The 23,797-nt window shown below is 41.6% G+C and overlaps 1 protein-coding gene across 1 annotated transcript in view; it reads left to right on the forward strand.

Annotated features, from left to right (window-relative positions):
- Positions 1-23,797, forward strand: part of LOC145395277 (uncharacterized) — a 38,660-nt gene that overhangs the window by 820 nt on the left and 14,043 nt on the right. The window contains exons 2-7 of the mRNA XM_080268957.1: positions 6,717-6,820; positions 7,057-7,179; positions 20,274-20,497; positions 20,592-20,720; positions 21,560-21,718; positions 22,056-22,146. Of these exons, the coding sequence (XP_080125083.1) occupies positions 6,717-6,820; positions 7,057-7,179; positions 20,274-20,497; positions 20,592-20,720; positions 21,560-21,718; positions 22,056-22,146 (830 nt within the window). The remainder of the gene's footprint in view (positions 1-6,716; positions 6,821-7,056; positions 7,180-20,273; positions 20,498-20,591; positions 20,721-21,559; positions 21,719-22,055; positions 22,147-23,797) is intronic.

Below are 23,797 nucleotides of genomic sequence, written 5' to 3' on the forward strand. Positions count from 1 at the left end.
TATAGGTATATAGATATAGATATTTATAGATATACATAGGTATATACATATATAGATAGATAGATAGATAGATAGATAGATATAGATATAGAAATATATAGATATATATAAATACATATATATTTATAGATGGATAGATAGATAGATAGATATAAATATATATACATGCATATATATATATATATATATATAGAGAGAGAGAGAGAGAGAGAGAGAGAGAGAGAGAGAGATAATTACATATTTATAGATATATATATTTATATATATATAGATATATATTGATATATAGATATATATATTTATAGATATATAAATAGACAGATAGATAGATATAGATATAGATATATATAGATATATATATTTACATATATATAGATATATATAGATATATATATTTATATATATAGATAGATAGATAGAGAGATAGATAGATAGATATAGATATATATATATAGATGTATATATACTGTATATATATATATATATATATATATATATATATATATATATATATATATATATATATATATATATATATATATATATATATATATATATATATAAAGTGAGTTTTACGCCAGGTACCCCTTTTTTGGATAAGGGCTAAGGCGTTGCCCCTGGGTAGAGGACTTTGGTTTGGAGCGTGTAGCATTTTATGACCGGATGCCCTTCCTGATGTCTACCAATGACCCTTGGGTGGATTCGGTCCTTCGACCCTTCGGTCAGAGCAGAGCGCTCTAACCCACTGAGCCACGGCTGCTATATGTATATATATATATATATATATATATATATATATATATATATATATATATATATATATATATATGAGTTAACAAGCCTACATCTTTTCTATCCTTAATGACCTAGAGCAGCTGCAGTACCCGCATCCCAGACAGCCTTGGAGAGAGCCCCAACATACTTGACCTCTTCCTTACAACTAATCCTTCTGCTTACACTGTTAATCATTTCTCTCCGTTGGGCTCCTCCGATCAGAACCTTATCACCTTAACCTGTCCTATCACTCTGGTACAGCCTGTGGACCCCCCAGGGAAACGTCGTCTGTGGCATTTTGGAGCTGAGGATTGGGAGGCCCTCAGGCAGTACTTCTTTGATTTTCCCTGGAATGATTATTGCTTCCGTGGCAGGGAGCCATCTGAGTGTGCCTTGCGCATTCTCTCGGGCATGGAAGCATACATTCCTTTCTCGTATCCTTTGTCTAGCGCAAGAAAGCCTTTGTTTAATCAAGCTTGTTCTAATGCTGTCCGCAACAAGGAGAGGGCCTGCAAAAGGTACCAGAGCCAACCCACCCCTGAATCACATCTTTACGTTTCTGCCCTGAATCGTGCTAAGTCTGTTCTTCGCTCTGCCAAAAATAAATTCATCCGTACTAAATGCTTTCAACTCTCCGACTCGAATTCTTCCCACTCCTTCTGGCACCTTCCCAAAAACATTTTGAACAACTTGACCTCATCATCCTTCCCTCCTCTTTTCTACTCTAATGGTTCTGTAGCTATTTCTTCTACTGATAAAGCAGATCTCTTCGCACAAACTTTCTCCTCCAATTCCACCTTAGACGATTCCGGTGCTGTTTCTCCATCACTTCTCCCCTCTGACTTCCTCATGGCTGACATTAAAATTTCTTCAGCTGATGTATTTTCTGCCATCACTGGCCTCAATACTAACAAGGCATATGGGCCTGATGGAGTCCCTCCTGTTGTTCTCAAGAACTGTGCTTCTGTGCTTACACCCTTCCTAGGCAAACTCTTTCGCCTTTGTCTGTCAAATTGTACCTTTCCTTCTTGCTGGAAGTTTGCTCTCATTCAGCCAGTCCCAAAGAATGGTGCCCACTCCCAACCCTTCAACTATCTTCCAATTGCTTTAACGTCCTGTATTTCGAAAGTTTTCGAGTCAATTCTCAATAAAAAAAAATTAAGGCATCTTTCCTATCACAACCTTCTTTCTGATCGTCAGTATGGGTTCCGTCAGGGGCGCTCCGCTGGCGATTTTCACCTACCTTTCAGACTCCTGGTCATCCTTCTTTTGGGACTTTGGCGAAAGCTTTGCCATAACACCTGACATCTCAAAAGCTTTCGATCGAATCTTGCATAAATCTTTAATTTCCAAATTGTCCTCTTAGGTTTCAATCCTTCTATCTGTGCCTTCATTGCTAGCTTCGTTTCTGGTCGTTCTATAGCCGCTGTTGTATACGGCCATCGTTCTTCTCCTAGATCTATCAACAGTGTTGTTCCTCAGTGCTCTGTTCTATCACCAACTCTCTTCCTTTTATTCATCAATGACCTTCTAAGCTGTACATCCAACCCTATCCTCTCATATGCTGATGACTCCACCTTACACCTTTTCATTTGGTTCCTGCAATGCCCATCTCAGCAGTACTTCAACAAACAAGGGATGAGGCTATTGCACACCTAATGTCTGACTTGGCTTATATCTATGACTGGGGTAAAAATAATCTGGCTGTTTTTAATGCATCTAAGACTCAGTTCTTACACCTATCAACCCGACAAAATCTTCCACAGGTATACCCACTAATGTTTAACAATACTCAGCTTAATCCTGCATCATCCTTGAACATGCTTGGGGTTTCATTTACTCAGGACTGATCTTGGAAAGACCATGTTACCTCTCTTGTAAAATCTGCTTCCAAGAGATTAGGTGTGCTAAGCCGACTCTGTTCTTTCTTTATCCCTGCACAATTATTGACTCTATACAGGAGTTTTATCCGCCCCTGTGTGGAGTACAACTCTCATGTGTGGGGAGGCTCCCCACATACAGCTCTTCTCAATAGGGCGGAGTCAAAGGCTTTTCTTCTCATTAACTCTCCTCTTCTTACTGACTTCCTTCAACCTCTGTCTCTTCACTGCACTGTTGCATCTTTATCTCTTTTCTATCGCTACTTTAATGGTCACTGCTCCTCTGAACTGTCTGCATGCATTCCTCCACCTCTACGACGGGCACATAGCACCTGCCTAGCAGCAAACTCTCTCTCCTTTTCTGTCCAGCTCTCTAATGCAAGAGTTAACCGTTACTCCCAGTCCTTCATTTATGCAACAGGTCAACTCTGGAACTGTCTCCCTCTGTCTGTATTTCCTGCTGCCTATGATCTCCAGTCTTTCAAATGCAGTGTGTCCAGGCATCTCGAGATGATCGGATCTTGATTTTGGCTCTCTATTGTATTTTGTTTTTCTCTTGAAGGGAACTGTTAATGCGGGCACATGGCCTTTGGTTCCTTCTTCCTCGCATAAAAAAAAAAATGAGTCCATAAATGTATATCTTCACATGTACATTTTGCCTGTGACTGGAATATCACTTTTTGGGTTTAATATGACAAATGTTGGTTGTAAACTGATATTTCTAAGTTCATGTGGTGGATGGACTGTCTCTCGATTGTCTGGCAACAATCCTGTATAACGACCGTCTAGCAACAGTCTCTAGACAGTTCAGAGACAAAGTTGCCTTGTGTCCAAAGTGTCTCTGGACTGTCGCCCGTCTGCATCTGGATTTTCTCGCAACAGTCGATTCACATAGTCACTCGACTGTCTCTAGACTTTGTATCTCGGTGTGTACAAGGCTTAAGTTTTCAGAGTACCTTATTTGGGCCTTTACGATTAAACCTTGTGTCAAATAATCATTAAGATTTAAACTTTCTTTCACGTTCCTCATGGTTAAAATGGCAACATCAATTAAACTCCTCACGATACTACCAAATTAAAAACACAAAATAGTGAATCATCCGCCTACAAAAATCTCATCTTCATTAGATCCATTGACACTATCCACCACGTCTCTGAGGCTGGTCTTCTCGTCGGTTAAGGAGGCTCCCTAGCATCTCATCCTTGATGATTCATTTTCCGAAGTACCCATGAACATTCTTTTTTTGCTTTTTATATCTTTTTAATATGGACATAGACTGCACGAATAACACACAGGTTTATGGTACCGGTGCAGAATCGGAAATAAAAAGATAGGGGACATGTGTTAGTAATTTTCCTAACCGCACGAATATGCCATCTTGAATAACTGCGGGTCATTAGTGTTCTTTTAAAATTTGTCCTTTTCTTAAACTGAATATTAATTTTAATGCTGAAACAAGAAGCAGAGCCAAGGCACAGCAAACCCATCCCCGTCAGTGATTTTAGTGCTGATTTATAAACACAACAGGATATCTAGTCAAAGATGTCACATATCAAATTTGGATTAAATCGGGAAAAAATTGACGATTTTATGTCCATCTGAAATTTTAGGCCTGACCCACCTGACATTGACCCCCCCTACCGCTGACTTGGGGATGACCCCCCCCCCCGTGGTAATGAGGCATGTTATATGATGCAGATTTGAATGACGCACTTTTAATTTTTCTCTCATGTCAATATGACAATTTGAAAGGAGTTATGGCGAAAAAAAGCTTTTTTTTTTTTTTTTTTTTAAATTTTTGGACCGACAGCCTAGGCCTTGGCCCAATATGGCCCAAAATTTTATCAGGTGATCAGACGGTCATTGCCCATCATCCTTTAAATTTTTGTCAAAATCGCACCAGTAGTTTTCACGTAAAGTTGTTAACAGACAGACAGACGGACATGCAAACAAACAGACAAACCGAATGAAAACAATTCCCGTCCCCAAGCCCCTCCGGGGCAGGGACAGGTAATAAAGTCTTCAACAGTCCATCTACTTATATATCTTCTAAGTAAATAATCTTCTTTGAAATACTGTAGAGGTGTGTCTTGCTATCCTTGGTTTTATTTCTGTCTGTCAGTATGTGTATTTTTACTCATTACATAAATGAGGGATAAAGCTAGTATGAAAAAAAATAAAAAAATAAAAAAATATAAAAGCTTGAAAGGTGGCCTGTAATCCTAAGAGACCCAAGTTCGAATCCCGGCTGGGGGAGTGAACCGTTGGAGGATTTGGATTTCACTGAAGCAGACTTATAGATCTGTCAGACGACCCGCTGACATGTAAAAAAATATCCCCGCTAATACCAATACACCAGTCCAGTATGAAACAGCCCCAGAATGTATTCAGTATGGACGGTGGGTGTCAGCGCCGAAGTGGTAACGTGTGGAAGGTGCAAAGTAGAAGGATGGACTACTGGGCCTTGGGAAGGGACTGTGAAGTCTATGCCCAGAGTACGAAACAAAAAAACATATGCCCTACCACCAATCTGATCTGCTGGTTACATACTATTGTTTTCCATATTTTCTCCTTAACAAGATCAGCACAGTATCAGCACAATACTTCTTATGCATCATATCACAAAGCTCCTTATAATTATTTCAAGCAACAGTTCATCCTCACTAAGACACTGGTGATACTGATTGTGGGGAGAGACACTGAAAATACCAATAAAGCTAACGAAATTAATAATTTTGAACGTAGAAAGAAACACTGATAATACTGAATGTAGGGAGAGACACTGGTAATACTGAATGTAAGGAGAGACACTGGTAATACTGAATGTAGGGACTGAATGTACCAAGAGAATCACAAACTTCCCTCCCTCTGCCAGCGGCCACATGAATGACCAAGGCCCGGATTCTCGTCGAATAAGGAGGCTCCCTAGCACCTATTCCTTAGAGAGTTTTTTTTGGATACGGCTGGTAAATATCCTTTTGCACGTTCTTTATGCAGAGTATAGCGATATTAGAATGATTTAGGTAACAGATAAGGACAGTAAGGTCTAATAAGCAAAATAAGTGGCATACGAAAAGGTGTCAGGGGACTTCCTTAACTGAGGAGAATAGGGACCCAAGAGCTAAGCGGTATGCACTACCAGAAGCACCAAAGAAAAGGCTGGACTTAGAACCAAGCAGTACCTTCAAGATATTACACTTTCCATAAGAACTTCGACGGAATGGTCTCGAGATGGACCGTTAAATAGTAATGACGTTTCGGTTGGTGTTAACAGTGGCATAAAAAACCATGAAACAGATCTTTACGCAACGATGATGATCCACAACGAAACTGAGACATGACATTTTTATTCAGCTTACGAAGAATCCATAGAAGCAAAGGAGTTAATCATTTTTCTACTTACCGTTATCATGTCCCGTTTTCTCATCAGTTAAGGTAGCTCCCTAACCTCTTCCTAAGTTATTTGTTTTGCTTAATACAAGTTACTGTGCTTCTTCGTGTTGCTTAAATCATTCCAGTATTGCCATACTCTGCGTAAATAACGTACACAAGGACCTTAACCAGCCATAAGCAAATGCAATCGCTAAGGGCGCATCAACACGTGTTCTCGAAAGTGTGTTGACAACACAACTGATATCATGTTTAGATATATGTATGGAGTAGTATTTGGACAAATGTATGCAAACATATTTCGGTACTGCTTCGAATTTACTGGCAGAAGAGATGATGCAATAAGTATGTCCATTCAAGACAATTGAGACATCATGATGTTGCCAGGATGATCAGGACGCTGTTGTTCCGAACTTGTTTACAGCTTGTTTTGTACTGCGTTGTTTACATGTTGCCAGCACTTGGTCCAGCACACGTGTGGACGCCCCCAAAGGTAGAGGAGCTAGGGAGTTTCCTTCTCCGACAAGAATGCGGCCCCATGTCCTTACAGCCCTCCCAGTTATGATATATTTTAACTTAATGAAGGTCTCTTGTCCTGAAGAAGATAACAGGACCACTCCAGGATAAGTGATGTGATGATAATGACAAGGATAATAATTCTGAAGGTGCAGACGACACTAGCTCAGCTGTGAAGATGGTGGAGATACTGAATGCCGTGTTACAAGCTTCGTCACAGGACCCCTGTGTTACTTTTATCACGGACAAAGATACGCCGGTAGGTATTTATTTCTAGACCTGTAATCTCTTTTCATGATGTGTGGGTTGGGTGGGTAGGAAACAAGCATCATACATCGATGGGCCATAGTAGATGTTATTCATTTTTATATAAGTTCATATCTGACACATTCGATAGTGACCTGAGCAGAACTATTAAGTAATGGTTAATGATGAGTATTATGACTACTGTAATAAACAAAGCGGATCATAGCACTTCTAACCCTAATCCTGCAGTTTGCTGATGTAGCTGACGTGACGGCTTGGTTGGGTGTGGGTGTGTTTGGTGTGGGTGTGGGCGGCCAGGACGCTAACGTGACGCAGGAACACATGTCTCGGGTTGTCGGCCAGGCTCGCCAGGTACGTCACTGTCACGTTACTGTTGAGACGGGTAGGACACTGTCACGTCACTGCTGAGGCGGGTAGGTCACTGTCATGTCACTACGGAAGCGGGTGGGACACATCCTCCTCTAGAGTGTCTTTATACTCTTTTTTTTAATTGATGAGTGTTCTTAAAACTGTAAAAACGCTCATGAATTCCTCAGCCTTGTAGTACGTTGTTCAGAATCCAATGCAAACGACGTGGATGAAATTATTTGGCCAAAGCCGATATTCTCGTCGGTTAAGGAAGCTCCCTCGCATTTTTTCTCAAGCGATTTATTTTGATTATTAAATCTTACTGTCCTCTTCAGTGTAACAATTTTTTTTTCAATTTATCTAGTGTGGGTTGCTGCGGATTCACCAAACTGATTATCAAAATTTATGGAGAGAAAAGCTGGAGGCGACAGGACCTCCGATGCCGACATTTTTTTTTTTAATTGATTATGAATGTATCTACAGTATTTCCGTACTGGGGGATACTGTTACTGTACTTGTTATTCAAAACTGATTAAACAAGAATACAGCACTGAAAAGCGCATACTTTCGCAACGCCTATACCAGACAATTCAGGTCACCACCAAAATGCTATACTACATGCATATAGAGTTCTGTATGCATGTGGTTTAGCATGTCAGTGAAGGTAAGAGTACCTGTTCTTGAAAGAATCTGATACAAATATCATTTAAAGGAATAGGGGTCATCCAAAGAAGGTGGATAATGCTTCCACGCACAGGTACACAGCAAGACAGAGAGACAGATATAGACATAAAACGTTGGCAGAAATGTACAGAATTATTCTTTGCATGCACAACACTTCAGAACAACACTATCATGGGACCCCACATTGTTTTCGTAATTTCGTGCCACCTTGTCAATCTCTCCATGGTATGCGTCCTGTAATCGTGGACAGCTTTTTTGTTGTTGTTTTTGTTGCCTATCCACCAATGGGGCCGAAGCCCTTGGGGATTAAGGCAAATATATATATATATATATATATATACTGTATATATATGGAAGAATAGATGCAGAAGTGAAGTTTAGAATAAATGAAGTAGGAAAGGTGCTGGGAGGAATGAAAAAAGTGTTTAGATGTCGTTCGCTTAGAATGGATGTAAAGAGAAGGCTGTATGAGGGTGTTGTGGTGCCGACTGCGTTATATGGGGCTGAAACATGGAATATGGGTGTAGCAGAGAGGAAAAGTTTGAATGTAATGGAGATGAGGTGTCTGAGAAGTATGTGTGGAGTGATGCGTATGGATCGAGTACGAAATGATGAAGTGCGAAGGAGAACTGGAGATGTTCGGGAGATTGCTGGTAGAGTTGAGCAGAGGGTGTTGCGATGGTTTGGGCATATGGAGAGAATGGATAATGAGAGATTGGTGAAAAATATAACTAGATCTGCTGTGAGAGGTGTAAGGCTGAGAGGGAGACCACGAATACGATGGATGGACAGTGTCAAGAGAGCGCTGGATGCGAGAGGGATGTCTGTTGAGCAAGGAAGCGTGGCTGTGCGTGACAGAAATAAATGGAGAGAAATTGTGAATGAATAAATGATGACGCAGCCCTGAGGGGATATTCTCCCGCATTTGGTCTGATTAGCTAGCATTTGGTCTGATTAGCTAGTCAGGCAGGGGTAAACCAGCTCTGCTATCGGGCCCTGCTGCGGATGTCACTGATTGCACTGCGCAGTTGACCCATGTGTGGTGTGGTGAGGTGAGGATCTGTCCCTTCTCCACTTTGGGGCTAAGATGCGAATGACTGTGTTTGAATGGATGAGTAAATTGGGAGTGTGTCGTCCTGTCTCGGCTACCTCCCTTTCCATGGGGGACGCAGCCTAGGTATATAGATAGATAGATATATAGATATATTATATATCTATATCTATATCTATATATATATATATATCTATATCTATTTATATATATATATATATATATATATATATATATATATATATATATATATTTCATATATATATATATATATATATATATATATATATATATATATATATATAATGATTTTATTTATTTATTAGGTTATTTATTTCTATATTTTTCTTTTGTGTTTTTTCCAGGTATCATACTTAGAGAGAGAAAAAAAAAGAAAGCTAACATTCCTCAATAAACCTAACAGACAAATCGCTAACCTATACTAAATCCTAAATATGCATATAGCTAAACCTACACTAATGTTAAAAATACCTGGACCAAGAGAACACCATCGACTGCAGATAATTATGTGAAGCCTTTCTATCTATCTATCTATTGCCAGACGCCTCAATCCCGTTTGGGGTGGCCACAAACAAATTGCCTCCAAGTCGCCCTGTCCCCCGACATTTCACTGCCCTGCTCCCAACTCACACCCCCCTCTCTCATATACCTCTCCACCCCATCCCTCCATCTCATCCTCGGCCTCCCCCTCCCTCTTCCCCCCTCCACCTCACTCACTTACACTCTCTTCGTCAGTCTTTCACCCTCCATCCTCTCCACATGGCCAAACCACCTCAGTGTGTTCCTCATAACGCTTCCTATCACATCCACATCCACACCACAACGCTGCTTTATATCCTCATTCGTCAGCCTGTCTCTCGACGTGACTCCACAGGCTCCTCTTAAATAACTCATTTCCACTGCTCTCACTCTTGACTTGTGTCCTTCCAACAATGTCCAAGCTTCACTTCCGTACGTTAGAGTTGGTATCACAATACTGTCATGTAACTTTTTCACTTCCATGCTCACTTCCCTGTTTCTTATCATTGCTTTCAAGGAACCAGCAACCTTTCTTCCCTGCTGTACCCTTTCAAGCACTTCACCCTCCAAACCTCCATCCTTACTCATCACACTACCCAAGTACTTAAACGTACTCACATTTTCCAATTCCTCACCATCCAACCTCGTTGTACATTCACTAACTTCACGTCTCTCAAAGACCATCACTTTACTCTTCCCTACATTCACCTTTAGATTCCGTTTCTTACACACTCTCTCAAACTCATCCACCAAGCCTTGCAGCTCCTCTTCGTCTTCACTCAACAACACAGTATCATCTGCAAACAACAGTACAGGGAGTTTCCAAACACTATCCTCTCTCACCAGGGCCACTCCAACATCCACTATCTACCTTGTACCTCTTTTATTGCCCCATCCATGTACAGATTGAACAACCATGGTGACATGACATATCCCTGTTTCAAACCAACTTTCAAAGAGAAAAATTTACTTAGTTCACCATTCATACGCACTGCAGTCTTCGCACCATCGTACATACTCTTCACAGCATTCAACAACTTCCCATCTACTCCATATATTCTTATCACTTTCCACAATCCTTGTCTATCCACCCTGTCATATGCTTTCTCCAAATCCATGAAAGCCGCATACAACTTCTTTCCCTTCTCTAGAAACTTTTCCACTAAAGATCTAAGAATGAATATCTGATCTACACAACCTCTTCCCTTCCTAAAGCCTCCCTGTTCTTCTCCAACTAATTTCTCTGTTCTTTCTCTAACTCTGTCTATAAGTATCCTACCATACACTTTTCCTATTATACTAAGAAGACAAATGCCCCTATAATTACCACACACTTCTTTTTCCCCTTTTCCTTTGTACAAGGGAATAATTATACCTGACTTCCAATCCTCCGGGACTCTACCTTCCTCCCAGGCCAATCTGCACATCTTCAACATCCATTCTACTAGTATGTCTCCCCCAGGCTTCTGCATTTCACCACACACTCCATCAATTCCTGGGGCTTTCCCTGATTTAACTTTCTTCATTGCTTCCACAACTTCTATCCTACTGATTTCTTCCTGTCTTCTCACCTCCCTCCTTCTCCCAGCCATTCCCCTAGCCACTTATACTCGCATTACTTCCATCCTCTACGTTCAACAATTCCTTAAAGTATTCTCTCCATCTGCTCACTTTTTCTCCCTTCTCCACTAGTAATCTACCATTTTTATCTTTCACTCCCCTGCTAACTTCACTTCCACCCTGTCTTACTCTTTTCACTTCTCTCTTGAACATTTTCTTACAGTCCCTCCACTTTACACTCAAATTCCTTCCAAATTCCTCATCCACTCTCTTCTTACTCACTCTTACTAATCTTTTCACCTCTCTCTTTCTTTCCACATATAACTCTCTCTTCCGCCTCTCAACTTCTTCCACGCCCCTATTTCTCATCCATTCATTGTATGCTTTCTTCTTTTGTGCCACAGCCTGTTTCACCTCTTCAGTCCACCACGCTGTTCCTTGCACCCCCCTCCGTCTTCTCTTCCTTCCACACACCACATCACATGCTGCACATATTTCTTCTGTAAATATCTTACACACACCTTCCACGTCTCCTATCTGCTCCAATTCATATTTGCCCAGTCGTTCCTCCACTTCTCTCTTATACTCTGCCTTTTTCTCATCCTCTTGTAACCTTTCCACTCTCCTTGCAACTACTCCTTCCTCTCGTCTTTCCCTTCTTCTATTCCTCCATCTTACTTGTATTCTAATTCTGGCCACCACCAAGTAGTGGTCAGAAAGTCCACTCCCCCAACCTCTATACACTCTTGCATCCTTTACAAATCTTCGCATCCTTTCATCCACACACACATAATTAATCATTGCCTTCCTTTCATTCAGTTCACCACCCACCCTTCTCATCACTCGCCATGTATACCTGTGGATCATTTTATGCCTGAAGAGGGTATTGGCTATCACCAACCCCCTCCCAGCACAAATGTCCACTAACGCACTCCCATTCTCATCTATCTCAGCAGGCACACCCCACTCACCAACTATTCCATCCACCTTCACATTCCCAAATTTACCATTATATCACCAATCAAAAACAGTCTCTCATTCCTTCTAAACTTTTCCATGCACACTTCCACATTTGTCCAGAACGCTTCTCTTACTCTTCTAGCACGATCTTGCGTTGGCGCATACACACGCACAATCGCCCACATTTGTACATTATATATATGCCTTTCTACATTATATATATACCTGCACTCATCACCTGGTGACTGTTAGTTGAGGCACAAACTAATAGAGGGGACATCAATATATGAATGAGAACCAGACAAGTCAGGAACATTTCCATATACGTCAGCTGTCGGCCCAAATTAGGACAACTTACACAAGATGGAATAAAATATTTACATAATATGTACAAAAAGTGAAGTACCTCGCCCCACAGACCACCATCGACTGAAAATGCCTAGTACCTATCGATACTGCACACTTGCACTCATCGGCTGGTGACTGTCAGGCGAGGAACAAGGTTTAATCCAGAGGACATTAATATTACAAACAGATCAGTCGGAAGCAGGAACTATTTCAAAAACGTTAACCAGCAACCCTAATGAAAAACACAATATATATTTTGGATCCCAGGGGTGCTGGGCGAGGCATGGCGCTGGGTAAGTACTAAGCGTACCGCCCTCCGCCTAATGGCTCGTAGTCGTGAAGCTCATAGGTCCCTACCCGGGGGTTCCCTACTTTATAAAGACTTGAAAAATCCCAGTTCTGTCCAATATTCCGGACACTGGGCTCCAATGAGATATACATATTTACAGTCGTTAAAAATCATAACCATACGGTAAAAATGTCATATCACTCTGATCAATCCCGTCTCTCTCAAGAAAGCCATCAATTTATCAGTCATAAAAGTATTCCCATCCCCAAGGATGGTGAAAAGGGCGAAGGTGACTTCTGCTGTGCCACAGTAATTTATAACTGAAGCACGTTGACGAATAAATCGCCGACAGCGCAAGATGATATGACCGACTGATAACACCGCATCACAAATGTCACAGTTCGGTGGGCATCGTTTTTCAATATATGGTTTCATATGAGTTATTATGTTGGAATTTAGACACAAACTGGCCAACACTTTTTCTTCCAAGCGACTGGGACGGTTGGCGGTATCTCAGTCGCCCAGGTATGGCTTGCATGTTGGAATATTTAGTCTGGTCCACTGACCATGCCACAGAAGATGTATTGATTTCTTTCTGAGAGAGAGACTCTACCATAGATCACGAGGAACGTCCCAAGTCTCCTTGAGCTCTACCATCGACTTTGTAAGTCATCCTGCTCATTGCAATAAATACGACAATGACCAGGCACCCAGGTCAGCATGAAGGACTTATTCCATGAATGCAATTTATTTACAATGCGGTCCTGGATCTCATTAGAATCCGTAGTGCGAGAAGCAATCACATGAAAGGCTGATTCCGAATCTTAAATTATGACAAATGAGTCATGCCTAGAATTGAGAGCATAGTCCATTACTTTGTCAACTGCAAAAGCTCGGAGGTAAACAAAGACGTATGAGTCAGCAAGTGATACCTGGGGGAGAATTCGGTCGACCACTCACTAGCACCCACACATTCACTCGACTTGGAGCCATCGGTGTACAATTGGTGGGACTCCAAGTGATGAACAATGATGTTACGAAACAAGTGGTGGACCTCCACCTCCAGCGCCTTCGTCTTTGGTGCTGGGAGGCAGGAAACATCAACACTAAAGCTGGGTGGCCTCCAAGGTGCTATATTTTTAAACATCATCTTGTCACAGTCAGTGAGGTCCACACCAAGCTTCTGACTCAGTAAGTGGAGGCGAATGGCATGCGGCCGACGAACTCCCTGGATAAGATGTTTGTATCAACGCAGGGGAATACAGGCCACGTTGCCAATATTGCTTTTCCTAAAAGTTCTTAGTCCATAGGACAAGGCCAGGTGGTCACGGCAAATAAGGAGGGGAGGCACATTCACCTCCACTTCCATTCGAGCTACACGGGTACACTAGATGGCTCCAAGACGCATTCACAAACATTTATTCTGCAGCACATACAACGTTTTCAATATGGCATTGGTTGCCGAGCCATATACCTATGTGCCATGGTCTAGCTTAGATCTAATGAGGGGCTTATACACCATTAAAAAAGATTTGTTGGCACCCCATGTAGTACCTGGTAGGTACTTGAGGACATTTAACAGTTTATCACAATGAGAAAGTAAATTACTAACATGAATTTTAAAGTTCAAATGATTATCAAAATGTAGGCCCAATAATAAAGAATTTCGAAAAGGTACTGCCTGATTATCCAGAGACAGGCACAAATTAGGTACGTTACGGGTGGTAAATACTGCAGCGGCACAGGAACGGAAAACAAATCCCCACTGCAAGGCCCATTGGTGAACAGAGTCAAGAACTGTTGAATCTGCCCAGCCGAAAATTGTGCATTATGGAAAGAGTGCCATATTGCACAATCATCATCAAAGAGCGAGTATTTAAGATTCCTCGGGATGGGAGCTGATGACAGAATATCATTGATCATAATACTAAATAAAGTGGGACTAAGAACACTTCCCTGAGACACCCCGTTTTCCCGGGTAAATATAGCGGATGTTACGTTACAAGGTAGTTTGACAAAGTCCTATCCCTTAAGAAATTGGAAAAAAAAATTGGCATATTACCTCATTAACCATAACCATATAGCTTCATTTGTATACCGTGTTGCCATGTCATGTCATGGGCTGTATGGATGTCCAAGAACACCCCTATCATGAATTCTTTATTGGCAAATGCCTCTGCAATACAGTGCTCCATATTCATTAAATGATCTAGTGAACTTCTGTATTTACAGAAGCCACTTTGTTCATCATTTAACAAATTCTTCGGCTCTAAAACAAAAAGAAGCCTATTATTAACCAATCATTCCGTGAACTTACACAGACAAGAAATCAACATAATAGGACGAAATGAAGTGGGATTCATAAGACGACCAGCCTCTGGGGTAGTAGTATGACATGCACAAAGTGCCATGAGTTTGGGAACATTCGGGACACCCAAGGCTCATTGTACAATGTTAACATCTTAATCAGGTTGTCTTGGTTAATCCTTTGAGGTTTTTGGCCCTTCGCCAATTGTGTCTGTGACCAGATTCAGCTGGGCACACACAGAGCCCATCATCACGCAGAGATATTTGTACTTAATCGGCCATTGTACACTAACTTTTTTATGGTAGACTAATGAGTATGGTACGGTTTTAAAGCTGAGCAGTTGCACTTTAATCACAGTATGGTTGTAAAAGGTATATACGATAGCCAAAAGACCAATAGGACGAGTAGAAATTAACCGAAAAGAAAAAAATCACACACCCGTAGAAAAATATTTGTAAAAAAAAAAAAAACTTATTAGAGTTAGTGAAATTTGGAAGCACCATGTCAACCAACAGAAAAATCCCTTTCTATTGATATATAGTTTATGGCAATTTATGTTAGTTTTTACCGAGAAAAGCAATATCTCTTCCTGTCACACTGGCAAATATACATGCTGGTAATACCGATATTATTCATGCTTATCTATCTAATGTACTCTTCACTGTTAAAGCAAATAGTTGCAAAAGGATAAACAGGATAATGTATGTGGAACATGGCCAGATAGGAGATGGATAAGAGGCAAAAATATATTTACATATAGTGTTTCGTATGACTCAAATTCGAGTCATCAGAATCTCAATAGTTGGATTTATGATGATGCGTAATCGCGTCGTCGGAATCTTAAAGCGTTAAGATGCTGAATCATACCGTACATGGTGGTGTCTGGTCCAGGTCTGGTGTCTTTTTCAGGATTAAAGGGCAAGGACCAGTTCATCTAGTGTAAACTCTTGGTTGTATGGGAAGTCTACGTCTTATGTGGCAAAGTTTACTATCTGTAGCTCAGCCATGTCTTGATGATGTTGAAAACGCTGGTAATAATTGGCTGAGCTAATTACATGAGAAAAACTCCTGGCGAGGATGTTAGTAAAGTCCACGGGATCATCATATATTGTGGTGTTCACCTGCAGAATGGTCACAGAAATGTTTGGGTGTTCATTGTTTAATATTTTAATAGTGGACCAGACTTTACTTAACCTCTTAACCCCGACCTAAGGGCTCGGCCGCTTACCCTGCCAGCATGGGATAATCAGCAAATTCTGATATTTGCCCAAAAAAAAAAAAAAAAAAAAACAACTTGGCGTCAAAACCTATACAGGAGATGAAAGTACTAACCTTCAGCTATGCGATGACGAAATCAATATTTTATATACTGTATGTATATATATATATATATATATATATATATATATATATATATATATATATACTATTTTCTAAGATATCTTACTGACTGTGAGGGTGGAGGGTGGCAAAGGGGAGGAAAAACACCCTTGATTTTTCATAATTTGCTAGATCCACCATGGTTGTCACCCAGGGTGAAGAGCATATTTGCTAGATCATCTATGGTTGTCACCTGAGGTTTAAAGGGTTAATAGTGTAGAATGATTCACCGTGGACACAAAAGATAGCCAGGAGTCACGTTTCCCCCTTTGAATAGTTCTCCATGCCTCAGCCCGTGCCTGTTTGTATGCAATAAAATTTTCCTCCGTAGGCTGACTATAAAAAATCCTGTATTTCCTACTGCATTTCCTTAATGCAAGTCGGTAATCCGGCATCCACCAATGTGCTCTGTGCTTCACATGAACTGTAGAAGCCTTGGGAATAGCAGCCTCAGCCACGTGTATAATGGAATTGGTTAAATTTTCAACCTTTCCATCTATGGTCTCCCAAGATGTCCTTGAGAAGGATCCCCAGTCTGCTTTCTCATACTTAAATTTTGGAGGTGGAGGGTCCAAAACAGTGTTGCGTGCATAAGAAAGACAAATGAGTAAATGATCACATCCCAAGGAGTCATCGTAAGTGTCCCACGATAAATCTTGATGTATACCTGGGGAGGCCAGAGATAAGTCAATGGCTGAAAGTTACCAGGACAGTTATCTTCACGAGTCACATTGCCATCGTTCAAAAGACAGAGGTTGGACTGTAGTATAGATCAGCTACTTGCTCCCCATGACCACCAATCCTCAAGCTACGCCATTGATAGTGATGGGTGTTAAAGTCTCCCAACACTAACCTATTCCCAGGCAGATGTTCAAATAGTGAATTCAAAGTATCACTATCAATGGGGCCATGTGACAGATAGTAGAGAGAGCAAATAGACTTATACATGTTATTACATTTTTCTCTGTACACGGCAGCTTCCAGAGTAGAATTTAGAACCACTTCCATTTGTGGGTGTGATTTGTTTATGTATATGGCAACTTCATGACCATCATATCTTCTATTCAAGTAGTAGTATTTGAACCATGAAGGATCAGGGTAAGTCACTATGTGCATCTCCTGTAAACAAATAATGCCTGGCCTGTGGATAGAAAGCAAGATTGCTTTACTGCGTAACTTTTTCCCAAGATTCCTACAATGCCACTGTAACATAGTGCATGCAGTGGTTTAAGATTTGTGAGGGTGGCCAATGTTCTTAGTTTTTTTATGTTGCTCACCAACAGGCGAGCAACCACCGGGGTACATATCCTGGTGGGTACTTATGGAAACCTCCACTTTATCATCAATAATGAGACTCCCAGAGCCCCCAGAGGAAGAGCTTACCCTTCTCTCCCTCGCTGGACCAGGAGCAGGAAGAACATGAGAATGTGACTGTTTCATGAGGGTGGTCATATTACACTTGAGTTGTCGGACTTCGGTTTAGGCCTGACTGCCTGAGAGGTATCAGCAGCCTGGGAGCAAGAAGTTGCAACAGGGATGTCAGTTTGAGAGTTGGATTGGACAGGAGGCTGATGCGGAGAGGTAGAGTGCATGGCAAGAGGAACTGGTTCAGAGTCAGTCTGTGTTTCAACAGAGCACATCGCAGGACAGGACATCATCGCCGAAGCATAGGACCTATCGCACAGACCTCTTTCTCCTCCTTCCACTTGGGACAGTCCCTAGAGGAAGTGGAGTGAGCACCCTTACAGTGAAAGGAACAGACAGTCTCTGATGTGCTGTGCTCAGCATCGTGTCCCCGTGTTGCACATTTGCCACATACTGACTGTGAAGCCCGACAAGTCTTATCATTGTGCCCAAATTATTGACACCTTAAACAACGAAGTGGGTTGGATATATATGGCCTTACATTACCAATTTTGTAACGAACTTTGACATGGGCTGGGAGTGAAACTTTGCCGAAGGTCAAAACAATAGTGGCCGTCTTCGTCCTCACACCTTCGGAATATCTAGTGTTAAACCAGGCATCACTTAGGTCCTGCTGAGCAAGTTCCTGTATGATTTCGTCCTCTTCCATAACTATGAGATCCTTGCAGGTGATCACACCTTTGCAGGTATTCATGGCATGCAGGATCCTTGGTTCGACATCATGACAGAGGAGTTTAGGCAGTTTCATCAAGTCTTTTACTTGGGAGGGGTTGACAGTTTTTATGAACAAGTCTCCATTAGTAAGTTTTTCTTTACTTGTTCCACCTCCCCAGCCCAGCCATCAATCACTTTCTTGCTGATGAAAGGACAGACTGCTCAAGGGGGTGAAACCAAGAGCATGGGGGTTGACGAACTGTGCATTATTAACAATAATGTCAAGCGCTGATCAAGTTGGGGGCTGTTCTGTCTGGGGGTGGTTAGTCCGTCTATCAGTCTATTCGTCTGAACCACCTCCTCCCCTGAAGAGGGGGAGGCAGTAGGTGCATCCGCCATAGTAACCGCTTCCCCCTAACGGGAGAAGTGGGAAGAAGGAGGAAAAACAAGTAAGGGGTAAACAAACCAGGACAAAATGCCTAAGTCCGAAATTACCCTCTCAAACCACTCCAGGGAGGCCCGACCGTGTCGATTCACGCCCCAGAGCGATCAGTAGGGGGGGTGGACCCTCTGTGGGCGAGTAAGCAAAGGCAAGCTCAGTGTAATGGAACAGACACCTACTGTTCCGAACTATCAGGGAAGGGAGGTAACTGAGTACTAGCTAAGCCTAGCATCACCAGAAGGGTGAAAAAATAATAATAATAATGCCGGTGAGCAGCCCTAGAAAGCTAGAGGAGTGAGCACCGAGAAGCATGTCTGCACCCTCCACGACCATGCATCATGGACACCAACAGAGTCTGTGATTTAAATACTGCTAATATACTTACGCACAAGTTGCGATACAGTTCCTACGTTTCGACCCAGTCCTCTTGATACTTCGTGTAAAATCGAAATTTTTATCTGCGCAGCCATACTAACTGGCCAGAAGCAGGCTTTAAGGAGCAATAAATAATACACCAGGTTTAATTTTACTTCAGCCAGAGATGGAGATAATGCGTCCGTGTCTGTATAGATCCCAATCATTAATGGGAAAACGTATGGCCTTTTATCTACAGAAGTTCTGGTTTTAAGATAGGCAATATAGGTCTCACAGAACCGCCTTTGTGTTCGTACATTCAAATGACAATATTCTGAAAAGTTCCGTACAATAAAAACACGATCTTGTTGCCATTAATAAATGGTGTATGCGGCTTACTATCAATGAAGCATTCTGGTGATTATTCTGGTCAATAGTGATCTTTGTCCAGACAGTACATAGTAAAGCCACTTTTACTACGATGATGCTTCTGATATTTGTCTAATTTACCTATGGACAATAATAATTTCAGTCGAAAAAGGACTTCGTTCACAGTGGCAACTTCTCCAAAAATATGATTTTTGCATAATTAGTACTACCATAAAGCAATCTTATCAAACTCAAGAAATGCTTTTTTAGTAATGAGTTTACAAACGAAAATATTTTTTGTACATTTACTTGCACAGTCCATTAAAAAGCCTTTATTTCCGTATGTATTTGATTTATTTAATCCGGATTTTCAGCAGACATTCGTGTTCATGTGTATAACACTCCAGTATGTTATATATCATTGGTCTGCTACTCTATCTTTGACCAGATTTTTTCCCTTTTGCAGTTTATTTAACGCAGCTCAGTGGCAGAAAAAGTCAATGCTATGGCTCTATGTTCTTTCCTTAGCACTTCTTCATGAACAGCATCATATTCTAGTGTTAATCTGTTATTACGACTTAGCACTCAAGATAGGGAGATGTCAATTTGAGATCAAGTTGGGGCAAAAAGAGTTTAGTGATGTTATGAGCTGTCAAAGTGGGTCAATAATTCACTTTACAGGTCATGTATGTGCAGCTCCTGCCATTAAATTCTAACATGGAAGGTGTTGCAGCTACGGCAAGTGTCCAGGTCCGTGGCGGTGGTGGTGGTGAGTGATGACCCAGCCTTCCTCACCACGTTCGCTGAATGGTCTCAAAAGGAGCGTCTGTTGGTGTGGTCCACGAGAGTCGTTGTTCTCTCCCGTCTCCCACTCCATCGCCTCCACCACCTCCGTAAAACCTTCGCTATGACCAATTCCATGCTCATCGTACTCAACACCTCGTCACGTCTGCCTGGGTCAGTAGCAATACAAATTGTCACAACATACTTTAAGAGTGATATGAAATCTCATTGTATGAATAACCTTACGTCTGTGTTTATCACTTTCCAGATGCAGTGTGTATGTGTATTTGCCGTTTGTGAAGCCAGAAGCCCAGCCATTGCGAATTGCCTCTTGCAGGAATAAGGAGAGTTCATTGATCGAATTTCACCAGCCTCCATTCTCTGACAAGTTCAATAGGTAAATTATCAGGTATTTGAGACTTTAACTCATAAGAGTGTCAGTTGAGGGAGCTCCCTAACACCTCTTCCTTATCGATTATTTTCGGATACGGTTGGCTAATATAGTTTTACACGTAATTTGTGCAGAGCATGATGATATGAGAATCGTTTAAGTAACTCAGAAGAGGACGGCAAGGTGTAATAAGCAAGATAAATCGCTTAGGAAGAGGTGAAAGGGAGCTTTCTTAACCGACGAGACTACGGTCCTTCTTCATCCACATAACTCACAGCCGGGGCACAGCCTCCTTTGATAAGAAGTGCTATTAAGATAATCTTTGAAATGTTTACTTGAGGATAGTTTGCAGAGGTTTTAGCAACAGGAAGCATCAAGGAGAAGAGACGAAAAGTGCTCTGTATACTGAATCGATTATCTGCATGCATTAATCCATGGTAAATTTATTTTATATCATCATAACCATGTTCCTTACATTAAAATGTGTAGGCATGGTTCATAAATATGGGCGAATAATTGTAATGGTAAAGGAACTATCAAGAAGCAACCTTGTGAAATTATAAACCCTGTCACTCATCACTGCAGCCTTCGAAATATAAGCTTCACCCCAGAAGGCATTCACACATCATTCTACCATTTTTCAGTCACTCTGATAATTTTCCTGTCGTTCTTACTGTTCCAAGAAGGTAATATTCAATTTAGGAAAAAAGTACTTCTGTGACGCAGTGATTGTATAACTGTTCAAATAATTTCAAAAGTAAGGGTTTCTTTCACCTGAAAGGGCCAACTGTTTTAAGTTTTATTTAATACATGTAATTTCTAACAGAAATTTCATTTGCCTGTAGACTCATGGATGGTACTCAGTTAACAGTGGCGTATGTGCCAATGCCTTTCTACGCGACCAAGGTGGTGGATGATCCAGAGGCACCCGGGGGGAAGCGAGTCATAATTCTCAGCCCTGAAGTTACTCTGCTGGAAGTCATAGCCGAAGTTTTGAACTTCAAGTATGTTAATTTTTTTTTTTTTTCTTAAAGAAGTGCTTTTCCTTGAGGTGGATAATTTGACGGAAAAAGAAGTGCTTTTTATGCTCTAAAAAACTCCAGACCCCTGGGAAACGGACATACCATGTTTGGTATGTGTCATTCATTAACCCTTCAGTTAATGGAGAGTCAGCCTTTCCTAAATTTGTATCTGTGTAACTGAACACAAAGACTTTCTTGAACCAGTGTTGTTACAGAATACCCATAAGACTAGCTATTAAAGTTAAGGCCAGACTACCTGAAGAGAACCACATCTTCTGTGCGGCTGAGTATACAGTGCATCTTGTCTCGTGCCTTTCAGCTTCACGTTTGTCGCTCCCAGTGATGGTGCCTGGGGGGCCAAGAGACCGGATGGTTCCTGGTCTGGCATGATTGGAATGACACAGCGGGGAGTAAGTTTCTGTTTGGAAACATTAATTATACTAATTAGTATTAATATGATACTGAAAAATAATCTCTCTCCTCGAAAGTAGACTATCATTAAGTTATTGCTATTATTCATATATAGCAAATAATGATTAATTTTGCACACTTGTTTAACCCGCTGCATCCCGACTACTCTGGCACAAAAAAATCACCCCAATCCCTGCAACTTTTCGACCTTGGGTTTTTTGGCTAAAACGGTCGGTTTTGATGTGAAACCATGGAAAACAACCATTAAAGTCTCACCTGGCTCTAGAAATGCCATTTTGGGGGGGTCCTCCCTATCGCCATTACCCTCTTGTGGTCCACAGCGTGCCCTCATTCTCATCTTCTATGCAAGGGCCAAATGTACCAGATTTGGCCAGAATGCTCAGGGAAGGTATAAAGAGGTTCATTACGTAGGAACTGGTAGGTCATTCAAGAACATAATGGTTTTCACATACTAATATAGGGTATATAAGTGTAGCCTTACTCACAGAACACATCGAAATCGTCAAATTCTTGCACGCTGTATTCACTATGTGTTTCATTTCCACTTACAGTATACCATTACTCACCTTACGCTACTATTCTAACATATTTACAAGGCCTTACAATTATAGCATCATATCGCAAGTACAGTACACACATTCTTAGTAGTTCTGTAAGGTGTGGTATTCTTTGAAACATGGATGTATGCACAATCCTAAGCTGCACTCATCACACTGAAATCTCGTGTCCTTCCCCTGAGTTTTTGGCCTGACTTTCGAGTACTTGCATACTTGGCACTTGCGCTGGGGATTAGCATGGGTCGGTGTTGGAGGGATGGGGTCAGGAAGTCGGGGAAGTGGTTGCCCAGTTGAGGCCTGCCTGCCCCCACCACTCTCACTTTCACTCGCTTGCCTGCCCCCAACAATCTCACTTTCACTACCTGGCCTGCCCACAACACTTTTGCCTTCCCCAAACAATGAAATAAGGCCTGACCTTATTTTTTGCCTCGCCGTCCCTTTGGCTCCCCACATTGAAATCCTTGCCTTCCCCAACGATGAAGGCGGACAACGACCTTTGGATTCGTGCTGGTCCTCGTCCTCATTGTCACTCAATCCTTTATCTTCAGGCAGGACTGAGGCTTGTGCACATGCATGGGGTGCAGGTGGTGATTTCCCAGCCATGTGGTACCTCATATTTCACTTTTCTTGGGGACAACACCTCCTCATCACTGCTACTGCTAATGTGCTCAGGCAACACATAGTCTTTGTCTACGGCATTGTCATCGATGGGGGAATCACTGCTATTAGTAAAGGTATTCAATAGGTCTTGAACTGCTTCGTCGGATAGACCACAGCACTACATGTCTGTCTCAGATCAGTGATGGCAACAGAGTGGACGAGTGGGAGGCGACCAAAGGTCACGTGACGTGTCGTCACCTGGCGGCTATGAGAGTAAGGTTTGCTCCACATGCCTACCAAAAATCAACCAAGAAACTTGAAAATTTTGGCCTTGATGGGGTTCACAATTGCAAGGCATTTATATACATCTCCAGGACTGAGCATGACAAAAAGTTTGACTGTATATATACACCACCAGGACAGCCTGGGTTAATATGCACTGTTATCCACATTTCTGATGTGGTACATGAAT

The sequence above is a fragment of the Coenobita brevimanus genome, chromosome 30, assembly GCF_032717465.1.
Source record: "Coenobita brevimanus isolate Jiangsu-jjx chromosome 30, ASM3271746v2, whole genome shotgun sequence".
NCBI lineage: Eukaryota > Metazoa > Arthropoda > Malacostraca > Decapoda > Coenobitidae > Coenobita > Coenobita brevimanus.